Here is a 24,678-nt window from a genome sequence, read left to right as displayed (position 1 = left end):
GAGGCCGAGGACGTGTATAGTTGTTAGAAGCAATATTGATTTCTTTTGCATTTCAGAGTTTCTGACGCAGGATTGCAGGTGCAGGCTAGGGACACTGAGGGCAAAGACTTCGTCCTAGCCTCAGGCGGTGGAAAGGGTGGTGGAGCACTACAGTCTGCACAAGCTCCCCCTTATCATCGGATGCGACGCGAACGCCCACCATACGGAATGGGGCAGCACCGACTGCAACGCGAGAGGTGAGTCCCTTTTAGAATATGTAGTAGGTAGAAACTTAGCGGTAGGGTGTGAACCCACATTCACAACTATAAGCAGGAGGGAAGTGCTGGACATCATCCTCAGCAATGAACCTGCAAAAGGGCTGGTCTCGCAGTGGAGAGTCTCAACGGAGCCCTCGCTGTCGGACCATAGAATTGTGAGGTTTGCGCTGAGGGCAGAGGTCAAGATGTTCCCTCGTAACCCTCGAAGGACCAACTGGAGTGCCTTCAGGGAGAGGCTAGATGAGGAGTTGAAGAGGAAGGGGCAGACTGACAGTAGCGCCACGGGCCAGGGAATGGAGGTCAGATTGACCGCGCTTACCGGGTCCATTATTAATGCGTACAATGACAGCTGCCCCTTAGGAGTACCACAAACAGACAGGCGCAATTGCTCCTGGAGGACAAGGAAACTCGCAGACCTAAGGAAGAAGGTACGCAGCTTATTTAATAAGGCTAAACGTACAGGGGTCTGGGAGGAGTGCAGGAGCAACCTGACGCTATACAATAAAGAGATCAGGTCTGCTAAACAGGCTAGCTTTAGGAGATTCTGTGAAAACGTCTCCTCCACACCAGAAGCTGCCAGGTTGTACAAAGCTCTGGCTAAAGGGAAGACGGACACAGTGCTAGCCATCAAAAGGAATGATGGGACATTCACGACCAGCGCGGAGGACAGAGCTATAGAGCTCTTGCGTGCTCACTTCCCGGAGACTGTTCCGGTTTATCGGTGTTTGCTCTTAAGTGAACACAGGCCGTCTCGCACTGATTGGGCTATCGCTAAACAACTGTTTACTACGGACTCGATCAGGTGGACAACGGCCTCGTTCGAGAGGTTCAAGTCTCCGGGAGTGGACGGCATCTTCCAGCGCTTCTACAGCAGGGTGAACAGATCCTGATGCCACACCTGATTAGGCTGCTGAGGGAGAGCCTGGCGTTGGCCTACATCCCTGAATCATAGAGGACAGCTGAGGTAATCTTCATACCGAAAGTAGGAAGGAAGGACTATTCGCTGGCCAAATGTTTCAGGCCAATTAGCCTAACCTCCTTCTTACTGAAAACGATGGAGAAGATAATAGATCATCATTTAAGGTCTAAGGCGCTGAAGACCGCACCCCTGCATGCGGCTCAGCATGCATACAGAGCTGGCAGATCAACTAACACAGCTCTGTACCAGTTGACCTCCGAGATAGAGAGTTCACTGGAGAAAGGGGAAGTCATGCTATGCGCCTTTTGGATATTGAGGGAGCTTTTGACAACACTTCTCATAGCTGAGACCATAGCAGTAGGCACTAAGATTCGCCTAGGCACAACAAGAGGCTGTCCGCAGGGTGGTGTACTATCGCCCCTGCTATGGAGCCTTGTCGTTGACGACCTGTTAGCACTGCTAACCGACAACGGCATCCGCTGCCAAGGATATGCGGACGATATAGTGATCATAGCGAAAGGCAAGTTCGAGGACACTCTCTGTGACCTAGTGCAACGAGGTCTAAATCTGGCAAAGGAGCGGTGCAGGGGAGTTGAGCTGAGTATCAACCCCTCGAAGATTACCATCGTCCCGTTTACGAGGCGAAGATCCCCACCCGGGCTTAGGAACCTCACACTTGGGGGTAGAGTGATTGAGATGACCAGCTATGTGAAATATCTTGGTCTCACTCTGGACTCCACCTTGCGGTGGAAACAGCATGTGGACCAAACCCTGGTCAAGGCGACAAAGGCTCTAATGGTGTGCAATCGGCTGGCAGGAAAATCCTGGGGTTGCAAGCCAAGGATTGTCAGGTGGTTGTATACCATGATTGTGCGACCGATAGTCACATATGGAGCGGTGTCCTGGGCCTCTGTGGCGGCACAGGCCTCGATGGTGATGAAACTATCGTGGCTTCAGCGGCTAGCATGCGTCTGCATGACGGGCGCTATGCGAACCTGCCCAACAGCGGCGTTGGAGGTCCTGCTGGAACTCACGCCGCTCCACATAGTGATCGGCCAAGTAGCCAAGCATTCATTTCTGCAAATAATGGCAGAGGGATGCGGTAAAGGAAAAATAATCTCGTCCCAGAGGATGGAGTTGATAAGTGGCAGCAATCCATTTGCCCTCCTCCCGAAGGACGGGGTTACAAAAACAATAAACTTCACGAGTGAGTCGGTGTATAGAGATTAACCTCCATCGCGGCTATCGTAATGAGCGAATAACCATACTCAGCGATAGCCAAGCGGCACTAAAAGCGGTCTCCGCCTACGAGATCAAATCGCTGCTAGTGCAGGAGTGTAGAGAAAGGCTAAACAGCCTAGCGGAATTGAATCAGGTGCACCTGACGAGCTCGCCCGCTCTGCAGCCTCCATAAATATGGTAGGGCCCGAACCGTTCACTGGGGTGGGCCCCCACACTGTGAGTTAGGAGAGGGCACAATAGACCCAAGGTCGCAGTGCATACCTCGATTAATTCTATTGTCTATTGTCAATTGTGAAATAAAAATTATGCTGAAAACCATATATTGCTCTAACAGACGTATGTTCGCTCTTTTGCTTATATTTTTATACGTTTATATGAAAACATATGTATTCGTATGAATTCTTTTTGTGGATATTAATGAGTACATATGCAATTGAATACATTTGAATTAAATTACTTTTTCAAAGCAATATTTGTAGTTAATGTAAAAATAAAGGCTATTTTTTAATAAGTTCTTGTATTTGATATATATATACTTATGTGTATACTTCATTACATACATATGTATATAACAAACTATCATAATATTATTAAAAAAAATGAAATATATTACAATAGTGATAAATGTACATTAATCGTACATTTTATCATTCAAAACTTATATTCACATGTATGATGACCATACATAAGTATGTATGTATGTATTTGCTTATGTTCGCTTTCGTGAATTCAAATCATAATATCACTTATCATTAATAACATGTGTGCGCTGCTCATATGTACATACAGAAACATGTGCGTATGACATTGGCACACAAATAATCCATACACAACATACATACTTATATGCGTTCACAAGTATATGAACATGTCACTCGCAAAATTACAAAAATTGTTCTACAAAAAGAACAATTGTTTCAGTTAGCATCAGCAGCGTCACAAGTCAATAGGAATGTCAGCCAAATAGTTGATGCCGAAATTTGTAGAAAAAAACACAACAACAACATTTTCATTCATGAACGCAAGCACACTTTCAACAGGCAAACTCGCTTCATTCATAAAAACAACCTCCATTACATCTCCACGATCATGCGTTTGCCCACAAGCGTCTTTTCGCGACGATGGCAAAAGCTAAAAATCATAAATTGAACAACTTTCTGATGCAAACTCGCAAAAAGCAGAAAAACACGGAGTGACAAATGTGGCAACATAGCAGTTGTCGATTTATAATATTTGTCAATTCTAAAATATTTTTCCGTAGCTCGCAAAAATCTGCGTCGATATGTACGCGCGCTCATACGTTTTCATACATATTTACGCAAGTTTGTTTCCGAAGCTATTACAGAGGCAAGGGAAGCGGTGACAATCGACGATCGTTTGCTTATTTTTTCGGCACAGCTCGGATTTTCTACCAACAACACAATGTTGTCGTCTCGTCGGTCCTTCGACACATTGACTTTTTTACAAACGTGGTTGTCCATGTCAACGGAGATTTCGCATAAAGCATTCAATGTACATATTTACGTACATATGTTGCATGTAGACAAATTTACAAACATTATGCGTATGGTCTGTCACATTTGTTTACATGCACACATGCATACATTATATATATACATATGAGCACATGTGCGACCGCTTGATCTTTTAAGAACTTTTAATGTAAATTTGTAAATTTAAAACTAATCACCATAAACCTGTATTAATTATTTGGGTAATAACACAAACCTTACTCTATTATACGAGGGCTGCTATATATATTTCTGGCCTAATAATGAAAATAGGAATATTTATCAACGAAAATGGTTTTATTATTTTTTCAAAACATTCTCCATCAAGATTTATATACTTTTGCATGCGCTCAAACCAATTTTCGAAGCACTTTTTCCACTTCGATTGAGACACCTCTAAAACATGGTTTTTGAATGCTTCAACAGCATCTTCTGGCGACGAAAATCGTTGACCACGTATTATTTTCTTGATGTGTGGGAATAAAAAGAAGTCATTGGGTGCCAAGTCAGGGCTGTACGGCGGATGACCCATCAATTCGACGTTTTGGCCGGTCAAAAAGGCGCTGGTTTGAGCCGATGTGTGAGAGCTCGCATTGTCATGGTGCACAATGATTCGTCTTCTCTTGTTCGTTTTTCGAATTTCTTCGAAGACTTCAGGCAAACAAATGGTACCACTCAGAATTGACCGTCCTACGTTGCTCAAGCGGAACAGTCGCCACATGACCAGTTTTGCCGAAGAAACAGGCGACAGTTTGCTTCGAAGTGCTTCTTCCTCGAACAACTTTCGTTGGATTTGGCTCGTCTTGGAAGACCCACACGGTTGATTGCTGTTTTGTTTCGGGCTCATACGCATAGATCCATGATTCGTCACCTGTGACGATCTTATAAACGTCTTTTGAAGCACCGCGATCGTATTTTTTCAGCATTTCTTTACACCAATCCAGCCTTTTTTTGAGCGATTGTCAAATTGTGCGGGATCCAACGAGAACAAACCTTTTTTACGGCCAGGTGTTCATGCAATATCGTATGTATGCTGGTGGGAGAAATGAATAGGCATGCCTCTATCTGAAGGTATGTTACATGACGGTCTTGCAATATCAGTTCACGTACGGCATCGATGTTTTCTGGCACAACGGCTGTTTTTGGACGACCTTCACGGAATTCGTCTTTGAGCGAGCGTTGGCCACGATTGAATTCGTTGTACCATTTTTTCACAGTGCTATAGGATGGTGCTTCATAGCCATACAAAGATTTTAGTTCATCGATGCACTCTTGTCGTGATAATCGACATCGAAAGCTGTGAAAAATGATCGCACGAAAATGTTCACGAGCTAATTCCATTTTTTGGCCGAGATGAATTTTTTAATTCCCTGTAAATAAAACAATTCACGATTAAATGACAAAACGTTGTGAGTGATGTTATGCTAAAAAATGTCAAACTTTCCAATGGAAATGTCAGATTGCAACTAGCAACACTTAGTGTTGCCTACGTCAGAGATATATATAGCAGCCTCGTATATTTTTAATGATTTTATGGAATCATCATGAAATACATTGGTAAATTTTATAATACATACATACTTACATATGTACTAAGTATGCATATGCTTTGATACCAAATATATACGGATCATATATAAATTATATGCCGAGTCCGTTGCGCATAGAAAATAAGCGAATCTCTAAGCGTAAATTTGTTTACATTGGAATTAGCATTATTTTTCTCATTTAACACTGAAAATGCTCAATTCTGTTATTTTCGTGGTGAAACACGCTTATAATTTGTCTGTGGTGAGACTCCCTCATCTCTGCCGAGTACCCCTTCGAAAAGTTACGATATTTGAAACGTGAACCTTCTCCAGAGAACGTTTATCATAGACAGAGAACGTTTATCATAGAGAAGGTTCACGGCGCGGAGATCGTAAAAATATGTTTGGCTAACTCGGCAGAGATGGAAAATTTTCACCACTGCCAGCTCAGCAGGAGAAATTTTAACATTTTCGCTTGAACAGAGCTGAGCGTGAAAAAAAATTATGCTCAAAACTATATATTGCTCTAACAGACGTATTTTAGCTCTCCTTTGCTTATATTTATATACGTTTATGTGCAAACATGTGTATTCGTAAGAATTCTTACTGTGCTTATTAATGAATACATGTGCAATTTGAATACATTTGAATAAAATTACTCTTTCAAAGCAATATCCGTAGTTAATGTAAAAATAAAGCCTATTTTTTAATTAGTTCTTGTATTTGATATATTCATACTTACATATGTGTATACTTCATTGCATACATACATATGTACATATGTATATAACAAACTATCATAATATTATTAAAATCAAATACATATATTACAATAGTGATAAATGTACATACATTAATCGTACATTTTATCATTCAAAAGTTATATTCACATCTATCATGACCATACATACTTAAATATGTCTTTATGTTCGCTTTCGTGAATTCAAATCATATTATCACTTATCAATAATAACATGTGCGCGCTGCTCGTATGTACATATATAAATATGTGCGTATGACATTGGCACACAAATAACGCATACACAACATACATACTTATATGGGTTCACTTGTAGATATGTCACCCGCAAAAATTACAAATATTGTTCTACAAAAACAAGAATCGTTTGCAGCCAAATAGTCGATGCCCAAATTTGTAGAAAAATTCCTAACAACAATATTTTCATACATGGACGCAAGCGCCCTTTCAACAGGCAAACTAGCTTCATTCATAAGGTTGGTATCCAGCTCACAAGTTATTGCTCAAGAAAAAAATACATTTTTTCTTCAGGTAGTTTTGACAGCTGGTTACGCATTGTGATTGATCCACATTAGAAGAGCAAGAGAGAATAAACAAAGAAAATAAACTTTGTGCGTAATATGTATGTATGCATGTGTGCAGTAACATAATTATTTTCCTTGCGATTTAAGAAATGTTGTTGATGATTCGTAAGTTTTATACAACATTTCAAAATGAAATATACTTCATAACAATGTTTTTAACTAATTTAAGACGATTTTAAGGATTACTTTGAACTTCCTGCAAGAAACAATTGTTGATTAGATGTTTCTTCGCAAAACCAGGATTGCCATATTTGCATATAATTGAAAAAAGTATTAAAAATTAGTACTAGATTTCTTGAGAGCTGCATACTAGCAAGAGTAAATTTATCACAGGAAAATTTCTTGACCGTTTCTTAAGCGTTTTTTTATATGAAGTTTTTACATTACTTGAGAGCTGGATACTAACAGCCCTATTCTGAAAAAACCTCTCAACTGAGTTGAGAGGAAATATTTGAGAGATTTCTTGTGAGGCATAATTTGTGAGGCTATTCTTGCTCAAACCTCATAAGAAAAAATCTTAAAAAAGTCACCACGTGAGGTAAAAAGCTTTTTGCTGTCAAACAGCTTTTTTAATAAAAATAAGCAAACAAAAATGGACACACAAATGGATAATCAGCATATGTAAGTAGTTTTGCAAATTTTAAATATATATATATGGGGTATTCCATACCAAATTGACCACTTTTGAACCCGACCCCTTTAGATTTTGCTGAAACTTATCCATCCTTTTCTACCCTTTGAAAAACATTTTTGAGAATTTTTTCAAAATTTTTTGTCCAACTTCAAAAAAGTTATGAATTTTGCTATTTTTTGCTAAAAAAATGGCTTTTTTATATTCAAATAGCCATAACTTTTGCAGAAATTGCCTTTTGGGGACCTTTTTTTTTAAATTTTTGTTTTTGAATGAACTTTTCGAAAAAATGCTCGAAAAAAATTTAACACGATCAATTATATAAAATAATCGGTTTTTTTAAGTAAAATCATAATTTTTTTTTGAAATTTCGCCATTTTTGTTTTTGTTTTTTTTTCTCCGAAAAAAATACAATTTAACTTAAAAAAGTGAAGTTCGCCATTTTTTTTTTATTTTTTTTCCCCAAAAAAAACTTCAATTAATTTGGCAACTATCGCTGCTAATCCCGGAGTCGGCCGCATTTTTTTATTTTTTTTAAATTTTTTTCATTTTTTAAATAAAAAAAATCGGCCCACTCCGAAAATAGCAGGGATAGTTGTCAAATTAATTTAAGTTTTTTTTTGGGAAAAAAAAACTAAAAACAAAAATGGCGAAATTTCTAAAAAAAAAATTATGATTTTACTTAAAAAAACCGATTATTTTATATAATTGATCGTGTTAAATTTTTTTTCGAGCATTTTTCGAAAAGTTCATTCAAAAATAAAAATGAAAAAAAAAAATGGTCCCCAAAAGTCAATTTCTGCAAAAGTTATGGCTATTTGAATATAAAAAAGCCATTTTTTTAGCAAAAAATAGCAAAATTCAAAAATGTTTTTCAAAGGGTAGAAAAGGATGGATAAGTTTCAGCAAAATCTAAAGGGGTCGGGTTCAAAATTGGTCGATTTGGTATGGAATAACCCATATACAATAATTACATATATTACTAGGCGTACAAAAACGGAAAGGACAACTCAGGAGCAGCTGCGACATTACATAATGTTTTGCAAGCAGCATCCTGAGTTGCAACGGGGGAAGCTAACTCCGACAAACCCTCAAGAGCTGCAAATACTTTGGTCGGAGTTAGCAGATAATTTAAATGCCTTAAGAGGTCCAACTCGGTCGGCAGCCAAGTGGAGGGAGGTAAGTTCATAAATCATAAAAAATGAAATAAAAATGTAAAAAAGTAAAAAAAAATGAAATAAAATAAAATGAATTATTTAAAGATACATATGTAGATGTCTTTTTATTCATTCTTAGAGGAAGTAAAATGTACTGAGACAGTAAGTAACTTACATATATGTATGTATATAGTACATATATATTTATATATATATATATTTATAGCACATATATATTTATATATGTATATATATTTATAGTACATAATTATAACACTCAATTCTCAATTTTTTTAAAAACAAAACAAAACAAACACAGATGTTTTGTATTATAATGGCTGCTTTCACACGTCACAGATATTTGTGATAATAGTGAGCATTTGAGCTTTTGAATTTTCGCCAGAATAAGGTAACCCTCACTATAGTGAGAAACATCACTGTAGTGAGGTTTGTGACTTTTGTGAGGGCATGAGAATAGGGCTGTAAGCTATAAAAACAAACAACATTATAGCTCTGACAGACGAGCAAAATTAATGCGCCTTAAACAACGCAAATGCGTATTGAAATTTTATGGTGACAGACGGCAGACTTGCGCATTTATAGAGCTGATTGTGAAATTTGTTTATTTATTAACAAAAGTGAAATAAAAATGGATAAGAGGAGATTATTAATTTTGTTATTCTTAGAAGATCAAAAAAAACATAACGAAAAAATCTGTTTATTACTAAACGAGTTAAAAGAAAATATAGTGAAAGTAAAAGCAATTCTTGATTGTATCGCAAGCTTAAGAGCTGGGATTTAAATCGCTCAGCAACACATACGAAATGTTTGGAAATTCGTAAGTAAATAAATATTTTAATTTGGGATTGAAATAAAAAAATTTGTATTTTAAGTACCGAAGTTGTAAATTTTGGGAGCACGATATTCCAGCAATGGATGAAGCAAGGTCCAAGGAAAACTTTCGCGTAGATAGAAACGCTTTAAAAAAAATGTGCGAAAAAGTAAAAAATATCAGTAAAATGGATAGCAACATGCGGCGCTGTATCCCATTTGAAAAAAGAGTAGCTATTGCACTCTTTTTCATTGGGTTCGGCAGCAGAATATAGAACCGTTGCTAGTTTGTTTGGCATTGAGCGCAGCACTGCTGGCGAAATTGTATTGGCATTTTGCCATGCAGTTTGCGATAGTCTTGTGGATTGCATTAATGCACATCTCCCACATCCACAAGAACTAAAAAGAATTGTAGAAGGGTTCAAAATGATGGGATTTCCACAATGTTTTGTTGCTGTAGATGGTTGCTACATCGAAGTTCAGCCCAAAAAAGACGAAGCCGTGGATTATTATAACTATAAAGGATGGTATTCGGTCATTTTGTTTTGGTGCTGTAGATGGTTGCCACATCGAAGTTCAGCCCAAAAAAGACGAAGCCGTGGATTATTATAACTATAAAGGATGGTATTCGGTCATTTTGTTGGCAAGTTGAGATCACACGTAAATTTGTGACTACATTAATTTTCATACACATGTGTTTACATTTTTTATTACTTGCAGATCAAAGTTTACGTATATAAACATAGGATCCACAGGACGAAACAATGATTCCTATATATTTGAAAGGAGCTCCTTTAAACATTTCCATGAGCACGCTGGTATTTTTGAACAAAATAACCAAGCAATTGAAGGCATCAATGTACCGGTGCGCCTTATTGGCGATTCAGCCTTTCGTTTATCACGTCATATGATGAAACCATACCCATATGTGGCTAATCAATCTCCAGTAGAAAAGTTCTATAACTATCGACTGTCCAAATGTCGCCGAGTGATCGAGAATGCTTTTGGGCAGCTTAAAGCGCGCTTCCGTAAAATTGGAAGAGGCTTGCAAGTATCTCCTAAAAATGTTAATACTATAATTAGAGCGTGTTGCATTTTGCACAATTTTCTGAAGATTGAGAACGATGAAGTTACCGCAGTAGCTATTTGTATTCCAATACATTTCCAAAATTAATATTTGGTTTGAATCCATTTTATTTTTACATTTTTTCTAAAATTAATATTCAGTTCAAATTCATTTTTATCATTTTCACATTTTTTCTAAAAATATTATTCAGTTCAAATTCATTTTTATCATTTTCACATTATTTACATTTTTTCTAAAATATTTTTCATAATACCTATAAACTCTTTTGTATTACTACTTTGTTCTTCGATTGCAGTAACAACTCTCTCAGTAAATATTTTCCCGTCCTCCACCACTGTCTTCAGCAATTTGTTTTGTTCTTTTGCCACTTTTACTAGTTCACCCATGTAATTTCTCTTTTTACTTGCAGATGCCCCCGCTGCTGATGTCGAGCTACCTAGTGGCGACATTGATGGTGAGTTCGTCAATGTCATTACTGGCGTACATACCGATTCAGGCGATATTGGTTCTGGCGTGCTTCTGGCGATCCTATAGCCATAAATGACTGGAATGAAAGTAATATTGAATTCGATATGTTATAAATTATTTCATATATATGTTTCAAATTATTTTAATAAAAAACGTGTAAAACTCAGCTTACCACAGTAAATGATTCATATACTTCAGCTGTATTGGCTGCTGTCAGTCCAATAATTTGATGGACCGCATCAAAATGTTTCCACAGCGATAGGCTGCCACCCGAGGGTCCAACTTTTTTCCTTTCCTCTCTGCAATTTAACAAAAGTTAATAATGTTAACAAGGTTATGTGGTTAGAAAGTATACCTATATTTTTGTGTAAGGTTGCGTATTTTAATATGCATATGGTGTAAATTTATGTGCCATTTGCACCGATATGTCGGCATAGATGTGCAAATTACGTTTGGCACGTCGCAAGTCTCCGGTTCGTTCCCGCCACAAATCTATTAGAACAACTTCGTCGGTATTTCTCCACATTGTTCTGTGTTTGTTCACCTCCTTCTAAAAATATTAAAATTAGTTTTTATAAATATACTGAAGCAAAACAGCTTACCTTTAACGCTTTAATAATATTTTATTAATATCAATAATAAATATAAAAATATCTAACGCTTTCTTAGAATCTTTTGCTTTTTTTAATCTTCTTACTTCTGTCAATCACCATTCACAATAGCAAAAATTTGTCGTTTTTAACCAATGTTATTTTAAAATTTGGTAAATGCGCGAAATTCTTGTGCATTACAAACTTGCATTGACATGGGTCAAATGCGCAAATAAATGTAAATTAAGCCCGCTAATGCATATTAGCGTTGTCGTCTGTCAGGGCTATTATATCTCCCCGAGCATGCCTTTGCCTACAAGCGTCTTTTCGCGACGGTGGCAAAAACTAAAAATCATAAATTGAACAATTTCTGATATTTGTACGAGAAGAAAAAAGCGACAACCCCGCAAATATATGTATACAATAAAATTGACAACATAGTTTATTTGTCGGTTTTCAAGTCAAGAAATGTATCACAGAAAATATTCATTATTCCTCTGAGTTATGTGTACAGTGAGTCCCGGTTAAGTAGTACTCCGCTTAAATGGGAATCATCCCTATTAACTCCCTACATCTTGCTGCTTCTCACGGTATATTTTTATGAAATGCATGGAAATTATTGTTTTAAGTACCACTCGCTTAAGTATTCGAACACGCTTATGTGCCATATTATATTTTTAGTTTTACAAACCACAAGCATCTGTATCTTTGATTATGGCACATAACCGGGATTGGCTGTATTTGTCAAGGAATGTAAAAAATATTTTTAAGCGGCTTGCAAAAGTCTGCGTCGATATGTATGCACGTTCATACAAATACATACATATCTATGCTGGTTTGTATGCGAAGCTGTTTCAGCGGCAAGGGAAGCAGTAGCAATTGGCGCTCATTCGTTTGTGTTTTCGGCACAGCTCCGATATTGACTCTTTGACATGAAAGCAAAAAATTTGAGCTTCGCTATTGGTTGTCCGTGTCAACGGAAATTTCGCATTAAGCATTGAGTGTACATATTTACATACATATGTTGTATGTAGACAAATTTACAAACATTATGCGTATGGTTCTTTTATATGTATTTGTTTACATGCACACATGATTACATACATAAGTATAAGTACATATATGGGCAAATGTGCGACCGCTTGGTCTTTTAACATGATATCGAAGCGATTAATGACCAAAGCAAATATATACATATTTATGTATATAAATATATGTATGTCGTATCAAACCTAAGTATATAAAATGCATATTTATACCATGTTCAGACCGACACTTAATCACACGATTTCGGCTGTTGAATGGATTATCCCACTAATCTTAAAAATTTATCAAGATTTCGCCATATAAAAATGACAGTTCCAAATCACTTCATTGAAATAATTTGAAACTGATCCACACTAAATCTGTCCGTGCGACTCTGATTTTGCGCAGTCTACTTGTCAGCACTGGAAAAATACTAGTCAGCACTGGAAATCTGTTACATTATCACAACTGATTTAGACACTACAAAGGGAAAAAAATGTAAGCAAACAAATTTTTTTTAAAGCAATGAATCTAATTTCAGCAAATAAAAAAATGCATTCATTATTTCTATTATATGGAAAATATTAAAAAAAGACGGCTTTTATTTCAAAATACTATATGACAATCTTTTCTTTTGATAAATATTAAGCGATGTGAATTCTTGAATGACAATAACAGCTGTTTTTTGATCTTTCTAACGGCAGTGAGAACACTGTTGGGTTACGAAATGCTTAAAGTAATCTAATCTTTGAAATTTTCGGTCTGAACATAGTATTAGGTAGTAATACAAATCTTATTGAGTTACTTATATACATATTGTTACAAAAGTAGTATTAAGTTGTATTTGTATTACTATATGCATCCCTGATTATGAACAATAGCTGTAGGTATATGGAATAGCATTTGTCTTGTTGTAGACATCTGGCGCCACGACTGTCTGCTTGTCGAAACAATAGACATCTGGCGCCGCACTGTCTGCTTGTCTAGTTAAACAATTGCTGAGTCTGGCGCCGCGACTGTGTGCTTGCGTCTGGCGCCGTATAGCCGTATGTTCTGGTAATTTCCAGACGCGATATTCTAGAAGGACACGTCGGCATCAGCGAGAAGTGCGTGGCTATATAAGCCGTGGCAGCGCCAACGTAATCAATCAGTGCTAAGAGTAAACTGCTATAGTGTAGACGAGTTGTGAAATAAAGAGTTGTTGAATTAAATTAAACAGAGTTTATTTTATTTGTCAATCCAGAGATACGAACCTAACAAAGTAAACTAGCAAGCAGTAAAAATCGTAACAATATATATTTGCAAAGTTTTTATGGAATTCATCATAAAATAAGTAAATTTTAACTTAACTAGGTACATACTTCTGTACTTAGTATATGCTTTGATACCAAATATATGCGGATCATATATAAATTATATGCCGAGTCGGTTGCGCATAGGAAAAAAACGAATCTGTAGGCATAAATTTGTTTACATTGGAATTAGCATTATTTTTCTCATTTAACATAGAAAATGCTCAATTCTGCTATTTTCGCGGTGAAACACGCTTATAATTTGTCTGTGGTGAGACTCGTCCATCTCTGCCGAGTTAGCCAAAAATATTTTTACGATCTCCGCGCCGTAATAAACGTTCTCTGCTTTCTCGATGATAAACGTTCTCTGACAGCTATTTACGTGACTAATGGTACGTTCACGGATGTAACGATTCGACCCCGTTTTCGCTGAAAACTACTTGAAAACTTACATTCCTCATTATAATCGGTGTCGAAAATATTGGAACAACAATTTTGCCAGCCCTAAATCGTCACTAAATGTGTATTTGTTTGAATAACAATGGAGAAGCAAAAACACAAGAAATTCGTAGAGTGAGAGGGGTGAAGTGCTGCTTATCGAATTGTGGTAACGCAAGATTTGTGCTCCCTGCAGACCGAGGAAGAATAGTCACATCCTGGAGTTTCAGCAACAAGGTGTACATTTCACAGCGGCAGAAATCAAATCGAAAATGCAAAATCTGTCACAAAGATTTAGTTAATTAAACAAATTTAAGGAAAAACAGAGTTTGGTTTTTACATAAATATCGTGTTTTACAGGAAGGAGAGGACAGTAGTTGGGTCAACTGACGGTTCTGGCTGACGGTGGCTTTCATAGTAAGAGACATTTGTTTTTAATTGAGTCTATTTTTTTATATTTACATATGTACATATTTTAAAAAGGTTCTATTAACCACGAACCATTTCGGTAGAAACGGCTGCGTCTTCTTCATTTGTTGCTATATCTCCTTTGCCATCACCTACTTGCCTACCTTCGCCCTCAGTGATGACTCTGTCGCCAACCGAGCCTTCCTCATTGACATATCGTCACCAGAGCCGAGTGAATCTGGAAATAAAAAAGTTTAACATTAAAAAAATTTGAACAACAATTTGAGAAATCAAAACAGCATTTCAACAAAACTACCCAAAAAATTATGAACATGACAGAAAAATTAGTTGAAATCGACAATAAGAAACACAACTGTTTGAAGAATATGTGAAAGACTTAAAAGAAATAAATAACCTATTTCTTGAATTTCTAAAAAAAATAAAATATAAATGAATGGGGTTTCTTTTTTGAAGTTTACTGTAAATGCAATTGTCTGACATGTGCACGTGTACTTACATTTCTAAAGATGTAAAAAATGCTGTCCGAATCGTTTCTCCATTAATTGGGTCGTTAGTTGCATTAATCGACGTCCAAAGGTTTATTATACCTAATAGGATTAAACGTTGTTTTTTCAACTCCGCTATCTTTTGTTCAAAGCAAGATGCTGGGTAGTAAAAGTCTCTATCACTCCCCTTAAAGAATCGTCGCAAGGTATTTATTTGGCTTTTCAAAGTCAATATTTTCATAATTAATATTTTTTCATCTGACTTCTTTAAAACACGATCTTTAATAATAAGTGTAAGCAAATATTAGAGATTCCAAAGCTTGCCATTCTCGTTGTTCTAAATGTATACAAACAATTAACTTTGTGTTGTACAGTAGTGGTACCCATTTAACGTCGTAAACGTATGGCAAGATACTAAAGATACAAGATTAATTTTTACATGCATTTTATTTTACGACAAGCTTGCGAGACCGTTTTCAGTGGCAACCATAGCATTTTGCGTAATTCGCAATCAGCTGGAAGCGTCTATTTGGTGTTTTAAAAGAAATGGAAGCGGTAAGTAAATTCATAACAATTAATTATTGGCTTGTATTATTAATATTCAATTGATTATTTAACAGAAAAAAAGATTAAGGCTAAACGGCACATTTCGTTGGTCTGAAAGCCAAACGAAAGACCTTTTGATAAATATAGTGGACGCAATAAAAGAGAATCCGGACTATTTTGAGGTAATATTGATATATTTTTTGTCATTTCATAATTTTGCATTTTACTATCTGCTTTTAGAAACCAACAGCCCGAAGGTTTTACAACAAAATTGGCGAAAAAGCTTCAAATTTAATGAATATTAAATGGGACAAAAATGAGGCATTTGAAAGCGAATTTTTTATCTGCGCTCAAGTGGAAAGGCCAGATTGGTCCAGGCTTACTTGAAAGTGGTGATCCTCATAGTGTGGAAGAATACATAAAAAGAATATGTCTTCTTTATGAAGACCTTCACGTGATATTTGGACGTCGCATAAATGTTCAGCCACCAGCGATTTATCAATCAACAGAGGTAGTGTCAGCGTTGGACGATACATATATAGAATATATTGAACCAGAGATAGACCGACACAAGTTCTTCGAGTCCGTTACCCAGTCCGTCCGTTATTATATATCCGTCTGCAGATGAAGTAGTTAGTCCGTCCGCTAATTTTGGATGCACATCTACACCAAGAAAAAATATGAAAAGATCTCATAGCAGTTCAAATCCATTTTCATTACTTTTCGAAATCCAAAATAAGAAGTTGGAACTAGAAACGAAAAAATTGGAATTTGAAAAAGGGAGAGAGGAAAACAATTTCCAATTGCAGAAATTACGGTTGGAGAAAGAAATTGAAGGAGAAATGGAAAAAGTCAGATTGGAACACGAGCGATTGAAAAGCTTAAATAGCTCATAAGTTGCCAAAATGTAATCATCATTATCTTATCTTATCAATCTTATATTCCAATATAAGATTTTTTCCATTTCGACTTTTTCTTCTTAATACATTTGTTGGTTTGTTTTACTTATAGTGCCTTAGTGAATATGGTCCACCTTGATTTTTTTTACTTTATTTGAAAAATTAAATAAGAAAAGAATTTTTAAATAAGAAATTTATTGATTAAACAATTGTTCAAAGATTTGTCGTCGCCTTATCTCACCCTCATTGGTCCGAGCATTTGGTTCAAATAACGACTCGTCAATACTGTGCTCCGATTCCTCAGGTTGGTAATCGAAATAATCGTCTTGTTGGAGTATAAAGTTGTGTAACAATGCACAACAGAGAATCCATTTGTTAACTTTTCTCATACCATTTTCAAAGGCCTTAAGCCTTTTAAACTACCAAATCTTTCCTTCAGCATTCCAAAACAATGTTCATTTCGAATTCTATATCTACTGAATGTTTTGTTAAAAAAATTCCTTTGGCTTAGTGTTAAATTTCTAGAATTTTCTCTAAATGGCGTTATAACAGTACTCGATAATTTATATGCACTGTCACCTGCGATCCATTCAGCTCCTCCAAAAAACACATCGGCGTCATTCGACAATTCGCAGTTACTAAAATACGTGCATCATGTACGCTACCTGGATAGCCTAACACTAAATGTCTTATTTGAAGCGAATGGTCACAAACGGCTTGAACTTTAACTGAGTATTGGTGCTTTCGTGAAAAGTAAGCTTCTGGGTCTTGAGAAGGTTTTCCGCCAAAGGAATTTCAGTACCATCGACGTATCCCACGCAGTTTGGCAATTCACTCCAGGTTTCTGACACGAGCTTTTTACGTTCATCGCTATTTGGCCAAAACAGATACTGATCTTTATGCTTTAACAGTGCTTTACAAATTCTGTCAGTCAAATTCTAATATAAAGAAAAAGATAAACATTAATCTAACAAAACAATGACAAGCACTAACCTGAATGATACCACCATCACTAACTCCAAACAAGCCAGCAATCTTAGACAGAGTAGCGCCTTCACCGTTTGAGCCTAAGCGATATAATACGATTGCTAATTGTGTTTTGAGAGGGAATTGTTTGCAAGAACGTATTTGGTTGAACGACGCACCGTCCTTTATTAAATTTAAAATAAAGTCAAAGGTTTTCCAGTTTACGCATGTAATCTTCTTGAATTTAGTCTCATCAAGTTCCCATAACACGTCGTTTAAGAATTCCTTACACTTAGGTACACTATTTTGAATAAACGGCACACTGTATCTGCATTCTTCGCCCAGGGCCAAAACAATCAGCAGTTCCTCCAATATGTAATCTTCCTTTATTGTCTTCTCCTCTACCAGAAAACAGAATTTTACTCATTTGAAGGAAAATACAAATTAAATATATACCTTCGTCCTTACAAAAATTGTCGACAATCATTAAATCATTTAATGCAGCTACTTCTAATAATTTAAGAAGTTTTTGTTTTTCGCTCACTCTCGGCATTTTAAAATATTCACTTTGAACAAATAAACAGCTGACTTGTACGAGTTTTGCTATCATGTTTGGCATTGGGCACTCCTTTAACCGTAGAGGCAACTTTGTAAGTTCGCAATTATTTGCATACATGCGAAATTAAATGAGTACCACTATTATTTCCATCAAAAGTGGCACTCTGCGAAGAAAAAGACTTTGAGTTGCAAGTACAAAATTATACTCGTATAAGTGTTCCCTCTCCAAAATTCTACTCTGGATTCGCCCATGCACACATGTACATAAATTTAGTTATTTAGGATATTTTGAAAAATAGTATTTAAAGCTTTGAAAATAAAATTAGAATGAAATATTTCTAAGCTTAGAAACGAGCCAGTGGTAAGAATCTAAAGAATCTGATTTAGGTTTAAAGTTTGATCATACAAATTACAATTCAAACAGAATTTTTTCCATTTGACATTTTATGAATTTTTTTTTTCTTAATTTTTTCCTTTTTTTGAATTTTGAAAACATTAGCATATTCTTTATATATCTAGAAAAATATTTATTCTTATTTATAAATTGTAGTTGAATCATACCTAATGAATTTAAAACACTTCTATTATTATGTACACTTACATACATATGTACATGTATGTACATATGTATGTAGATAATGTAGATACACATATATCGCTCATTTACATGAACACAGGATTTTTATTTCTAACACGAGATATTTTACTATAAAAATTATTTTATATTTTTCACAAACAACGTTTATGCTAAAGAAAATATTTTACTACACTTCACTACTTTATTCAAACAACAACTTATGACACTTTTCATGTAAATGAGCGATATGTACTTATGTATGTATATTAGGGTGATTTTTCAAAATAAATTTTCAATTTTTGGAAGTGCTCACTTCTAGAAATGTGCCATTTAGTGTAAAAATACTATTGTGACAGTTTCAGCTCAATCGGATTTTGCCTTCCCGTGCCGAAAAGGCCTTGAAGTTTGACAAAATTGCCATTTCAAATGAAAAGTAATTTTATTGAAATTAAAGTCTATTAGAATACATTTTCTTTAGAAATGCATGGTTTGGAAGATATTTAACATTTAATGGACCAAGTTCGTGTCAAATGCCTTAGTATAGTTCTTCGCAGTAACACTCGAGGTTCTCCACGATTTTTGAAACTATCTTTACCTTAACCATAAACAATGCATACACTGAAGTCCTTTATTTTATTATAATAGAAAAAGCTTGAAATTAGTAAAATCTTTTAGTTATATATGCATTTTCAGTTTTCGTACATTAATAGGTACAATATTTAACAAAAAAGACGATGGGAACAAATCTAATTAAAAAATAAACATATGGAAAAGAAAATTCATACTAAAAACAAAAATTATAAAAAATTTATCAATTTATTTATATATTATTATTTCCAACATCATTCATCAGATAAGGGTAGAGAAAGGGTACTTTTGGAAGTATCAGGGTAAACCCGACGACAATCCGCTACCACCTGAAGCAGGAATTGTTTTTGCTCCTCATCTTTTGTAAGAATACTATTGAAGTCTTGAATTAATTTAACCGCTCTCTCTGCCGTGTCGTTTACTCCTTCATACTCCTAACAAAACTTTGAAGTTTCAAAAAGTCTTTATTTTCGGACCATTTCTTGGGGTCCTCTGTCAAAAAATCAGTTTTGACTTTGAAATATTCGAAAAAGGCCAGGCTTTGATCCGAAACAAAGTTCTGAAGCGAAATATTTTTAAATAAGTTTACAGCTTCATTTTCAGAAACTTGCACCCTCATTATCCTTGAAGACCGTTCTTCTGTTAAATTCGTGTACGATAAAAACTTTTTTGCCATTTTTCTTTTTATTTTATTTGAAACATTTTTGTCAAATAAGCTAAGGCAAATCAGTTCCGGGTTCAGATACCACAGGTGAAGTAAATATTTTCCCAATACCTTTTCTGATACACCTTGATCAATACGTCTGTACTTAATTACATTCTGAACAAGTTGTAAATCATTACTAGGTGCACTTATTGCGTTTGAAGCTTGACACCACATCTTCACATACAAATTAACAATAAATAAACAAATAGCTTTTAGTGAACTGAACTCCTCTTCGGACATAGAAAACTGTTCTCTAAAAATGAACATTTTCAGTGAGTAAATGGCTTTTGCCATCCAACGGGTGTGATGATAAGCACCAGGAGTGTTAAACGAAACATTGTGAGAAGGGCCTTTTCCTAAAAATATTAAACATAACTTAATAAGTTCTAAGTAATCATCCCTCGGCTGTTTTTCAGTCAACTGAAAGAGAAGAAATTCCGAAACCTCTTTTTCGAACTCTTTCACTGACTTCTTTACCGAATCATCCTGTACCTCTTCAATGTATTTAGACTGACCTATGTTAGGCCAATGTATTTGAAATCTTTTAAAAATGTCAGGTTGGGGAGCAGTCGTTGATCCTATTTTGTACTCAAATACTGACCGTAAAACGACTTCTAAAATGTGATGGCGGCAGGCTAAGTACAACAAACTTTTACCTAGCTGTTTTTCTAACAAGGTGCATGCGCCTTTCATTCGACCTGTGTTGGAAGCCGTCGTATCAAAACACGTACCAACAATTTTATCGCCAATATCCCATTCTTCTAGACTACCGCTAACAGCTTCTGCGCCTGTGGAATTCTTTAATTCCGGGACCGCCAGTAGTTGTACATAGTCTCCTTTACTTACCAAGATTGCCAACCGTTCAGCACATTTTGAAGAAGGTTAGGTAAAAGTTTTCCATCCTAATGAACAACAATACCCTCTACGTCTAAGTTTTTAAACCTCGCCTTGATTTTCTGGGCCCGTTGACTTCGAAAGGATATTCTGCGTTTTCTTAAAGCACTTCTACTAAGTGCAAATTCCTCGACATTACAGCGCAGACTTTCAGCTGTTGCGAAAATTATTCGCACAGTATTTCTATCAGAAATTTTGCACTTATCTAGCAAAATTGATAATTTTTCCGTCATTACTTCTTTATAACCACGACTGTATTTCCTTTTTTTACTCGCTGTCTCCGCTTTGCTGGCTTTTTCATCATCGGTAAATACTTCGTCCGAGGTGATTTCTTCCACTTCTGATTCAGAAGACAATGAGATGTCTCATACATTTTCTGTTGCAATGAAAAAAGGAAAGAAAATGTATGGATTTTGGGAGAAAATACTGTTGATGTTGGTAACAAATAGGAACGAATAAACGCTATAGCTTCTAAGAGCCAGCATTTTTGAGTATCTAATTTTTAAGTAAAATTGGGCAACTATACTATAAACTTACCAGCGCTTACTGGTGAAATCTGTCGCCATAGCCACTCTTCTGTTTTTGCTTTTCTTGCTTCTCTTCTTTGTTCAGCTAGAGCTGTATTCACATCGTTACCTTCCATATGGTCTGGACGTCCATTCATTCTCTGATATGTCAAAAATTTAATATCTTCCTGATTACACATTTTTAAAATGACATCTTCCACTGCTACATCAAAAAGATCGGACAGTTTGGATGTGAATGCAAGATTTTTTTCCTCTTGACGTTTTGTTTTCAATCTTGAACACTTCTGAAGTGCCCTCCATTCGTTATATAATTTTTCGACTTTGCGAACAGCATTGTTTTGTAATTGATAAGGTATTATAGCTTTCTCCCAGAACACAAGAACTTCCGTCAGAGTGAGTTTTGCAGCATCACTAAAAGGTAATCCAACTTCAAGAATGTTGTAAAACAATGACTTTAACACTTGATGATTAGATGGCAGTTTACTCCCGATTATTTGATGAGATGAATACCCAATTAAATAAATTAGGGTTTTAGATCGAACACGAACATTAGATGAGGTAGTAGCCATTTGAATTTAATTACATATATAACTATGTATGTAATATCTTGCACTTTCTAATATCGAACTGTTCACTTAGCACAACAAACTTTAAAATAACATTTCTCTTAAAGCGTCAAAATCAAATAGGGGATTCCCCACTTTTTACTTACTACCAGAATACATAGCGGTAAATATGAGCAACAAGTCAGCCACGAGATGCCAGAAATATACAATACCAAATAATACTAGAGATGCCAGCTTATTGGAGAAAAAATATGTTTAGTGAGGTTGAAATGTGAAAAAGTAGTAAAGTAAAGGTTAATAAAAGTTATTCAATCTTTTCTTGTTGTCGCTTTATTTTAGTAAAAGTATAGGATATACTAAAGTAAAGTTGTATAAAATGAAAAGTTAAGAAATTTGATGGCCCAATTATGTCACTGTCTTAGGCCAAGGCCAAACTTACCAAAATGTCAAAAAATACTTAAAAACAAGTAAGGAAGGGCTGTCTTCGGCCTTCATACCTTTCATGAATGTATAAAATTCTAATTTAAAAAACCTGTATGAGTGTCACCAAAAAGGCACATAACACGAACTTGGTCCATAAATGTTAAATATCTTCCAAACCATACATTTCTAAAGAAAATGTATTATAATAGACTTTAATTTCAACAAAATTACCTTTCATTTGATAATAAATTTATTGTAATAGGTGGAATCAGTCGTAAGTTAAACTCGAAAAATAACGCTTTTCCGTGAAAAATGGACATTTTATCAAACTTCAAGGCTCTTTCGGCACGGGAAGGCAAAGTTCGATTAAACTGAAACTTTTACAATTGTATCTTTACATTAAATGGCACATTCCTAGAAGTGAGCACACACAAATTTCAGAGAAAAAAATTAACTTCAATTCACTAAAACCACCCTAATGTATATGTATGTATGTATATACAAAACGAAACTCATGCACATTTGAGATTTTAAAAAACATCACTTACCAAGGTTTAGGGTGGGCACAGCATGTGCCTTAAACTTTTTCGCACCCACAGCACTTTGTTCGAAGTGCTTAATGCAAACAAATGCATTGTGGGTGGGTAAATCCTGCGTTGGTGGGATCCGTAAAATTTCCACCCACTTCAGCAACTCCTCCTCTCCTTTAGGGAATGAGAAGAATCTTCTGGAAGATTCTGTCTCACAATCGCGAACGCGACACTTCCTTATTCTAGACATTTTTTAATGAAAATTGTTTAAAAATTACTTAAAACATTTAAAAAACGAATTGGCGACCGAGCTAAACTTTTCTCGACGAAATTCTATCAGAACTAAAATTCCGTTGACGATTTCTTTTTCAACTTTCATTTTTGGCGCAATTTCCCCACCCAAATATATTAGGATTAGAAGGAATCCAACTACTTGCATATACATACATACATAGAATACAAGAACTTTTCCACCAACCAGAAAACACCTGCATATAAATACATAGATGTATGTATATGTCTATATTAGCTTTAACGTACATTGGCTCTCTTTTATATATGTTAACATATTTTTTCCCATTGGCTCTAACAACTACTCAGTTCTGTTATTGTCGTGCCCCTGATGTTAAGTGGTGAAATACGCTAATAATTTTCTGCGGTGAAATGCACTCATCCAAAACAGTAAATATCCCAAAATTGAAATATCCCTAAATTTTTGACATCGTGAAACTTCTCTATAAATATACGTTCTTTGCTATAGTGTCATCAGCTGTGGTGAATTCCGATGTAGCATTAGGATGCGCCAGCTTTATCGAGTAGAGGGGTGGATGCTTAACTCATTTAAACATCCTGGGCCCCCTAGGCGAATATTTTGCCTAGTTTTATATATATAATCTGATGCATGTAATTCGGATTACTGTTGGTGGAGTGCTCGCTCGTTCCAAGATGTGGTTGGCCGTGGAGAAACGGTCGGCGCAAATGATTCCACAGGAGTATTAAATAAAAAACCAAAAAGTTTCATATAATACTTATATTTAAATATAAACAATTGGAAACACACTTACCACGTCTGTATCGCTAGGTTGTCGCAAAAGGAGAGCGCGCGCAACTTTTTAGTTAGAGTTTAGTTGCGCGCGAATTATCGAAAAAACTTCGAAAAAGAGGGAAAGAAAAGATTGCTCTGCCGATACAGACGTGGCAAAAGAAATTGGGCGGGGGCGGCGTCAACATTCTCCCCGCCTTGCAGTATTACTGCAAATGCAGTTTACAATCAATTACTTAAAACTAACTTAACTAAATGGCTCCTGCACTTCCTCTTTCACGTCTTCTTTGCAGATGGGGTGGCCGACGAGACGAATCGAGTCTAGTTCGGTCCGGGAAATGCCGCTGAGATGAATCGAATCCCAGTCGGTCATTGCCATGCCGCCACTTTGCATAGAAGTCACCACCTTCCGAGGTCGGCGAGACGACTCGAGTCTAACTCGATCCTGGGTAGGTGGTGAATGTGAGAGGCGTTGACAGCCAGTGCACTTTATTGTGCCGATGTTATACGACGCCGCATATGATATATCCCAGCGACGTATTTTGGGCGATGAGTTGGCCCATTGCCGCTGGTTGTAACCCGGGCAACATGAGCCGGGAGTAAACGTCCGTAGTGCTGCT

At 36.0% G+C, this 24,678-nt stretch overlaps 2 protein-coding genes and 2 pseudogenes across 2 annotated transcripts; 1 reads left to right on the top strand and 3 right to left on the bottom strand.

The window, feature by feature from the left end:
- Positions 1-10,607: 10,607 nt before the first annotated feature.
- On the bottom strand, positions 10,608-11,518 carry LOC125775625 (uncharacterized; annotated as a pseudogene).
- Positions 11,519-15,652: 4,134 nt separating this feature from the next.
- LOC125775574 (uncharacterized) lies at positions 15,653-16,558 on the top strand (annotated as a pseudogene).
- A 301-nt stretch (positions 16,559-16,859) lies between these two features.
- LOC125777619 (uncharacterized) lies at positions 16,860-18,200 on the bottom strand. The gene is made up of 3 exons (XM_049452707.1): positions 18,116-18,200; positions 17,675-18,069; positions 16,860-17,619 (listed from the first exon to the last, which is right to left on the bottom strand). The coding sequence occupies exons 1-3, from the start codon at positions 18,198-18,200 to the stop codon at positions 17,371-17,373; spliced, it is 729 nt and encodes a 242-aa protein (XP_049308664.1). The 3' UTR covers positions 16,860-17,370.
- Positions 16,860-22,351, bottom strand: LOC125775433 (uncharacterized). Its single transcript, XM_049446058.1, has 3 exons — positions 21,508-22,351; positions 18,104-21,346; positions 16,860-18,048 (listed from the first exon to the last, which is right to left on the bottom strand). The coding sequence occupies exon 2, from the start codon at positions 20,767-20,769 to the stop codon at positions 19,789-19,791; it is 981 nt and encodes a 326-aa protein (XP_049302015.1). The 5' UTR covers positions 20,770-21,346; positions 21,508-22,351; the 3' UTR covers positions 16,860-18,048; positions 18,104-19,788.
- Between the last annotated feature and the right edge of the window lie 2,327 nt (positions 22,352-24,678).

This window comes from Bactrocera dorsalis, chromosome 1 (genome assembly GCF_023373825.1).
Source record: "Bactrocera dorsalis isolate Fly_Bdor chromosome 1, ASM2337382v1, whole genome shotgun sequence".
Classification (NCBI taxonomy): Eukaryota; Metazoa; Arthropoda; class Insecta; order Diptera; family Tephritidae; genus Bactrocera; species Bactrocera dorsalis.
This window is presented reverse-complemented; position numbering and strand designations above follow the sequence as displayed.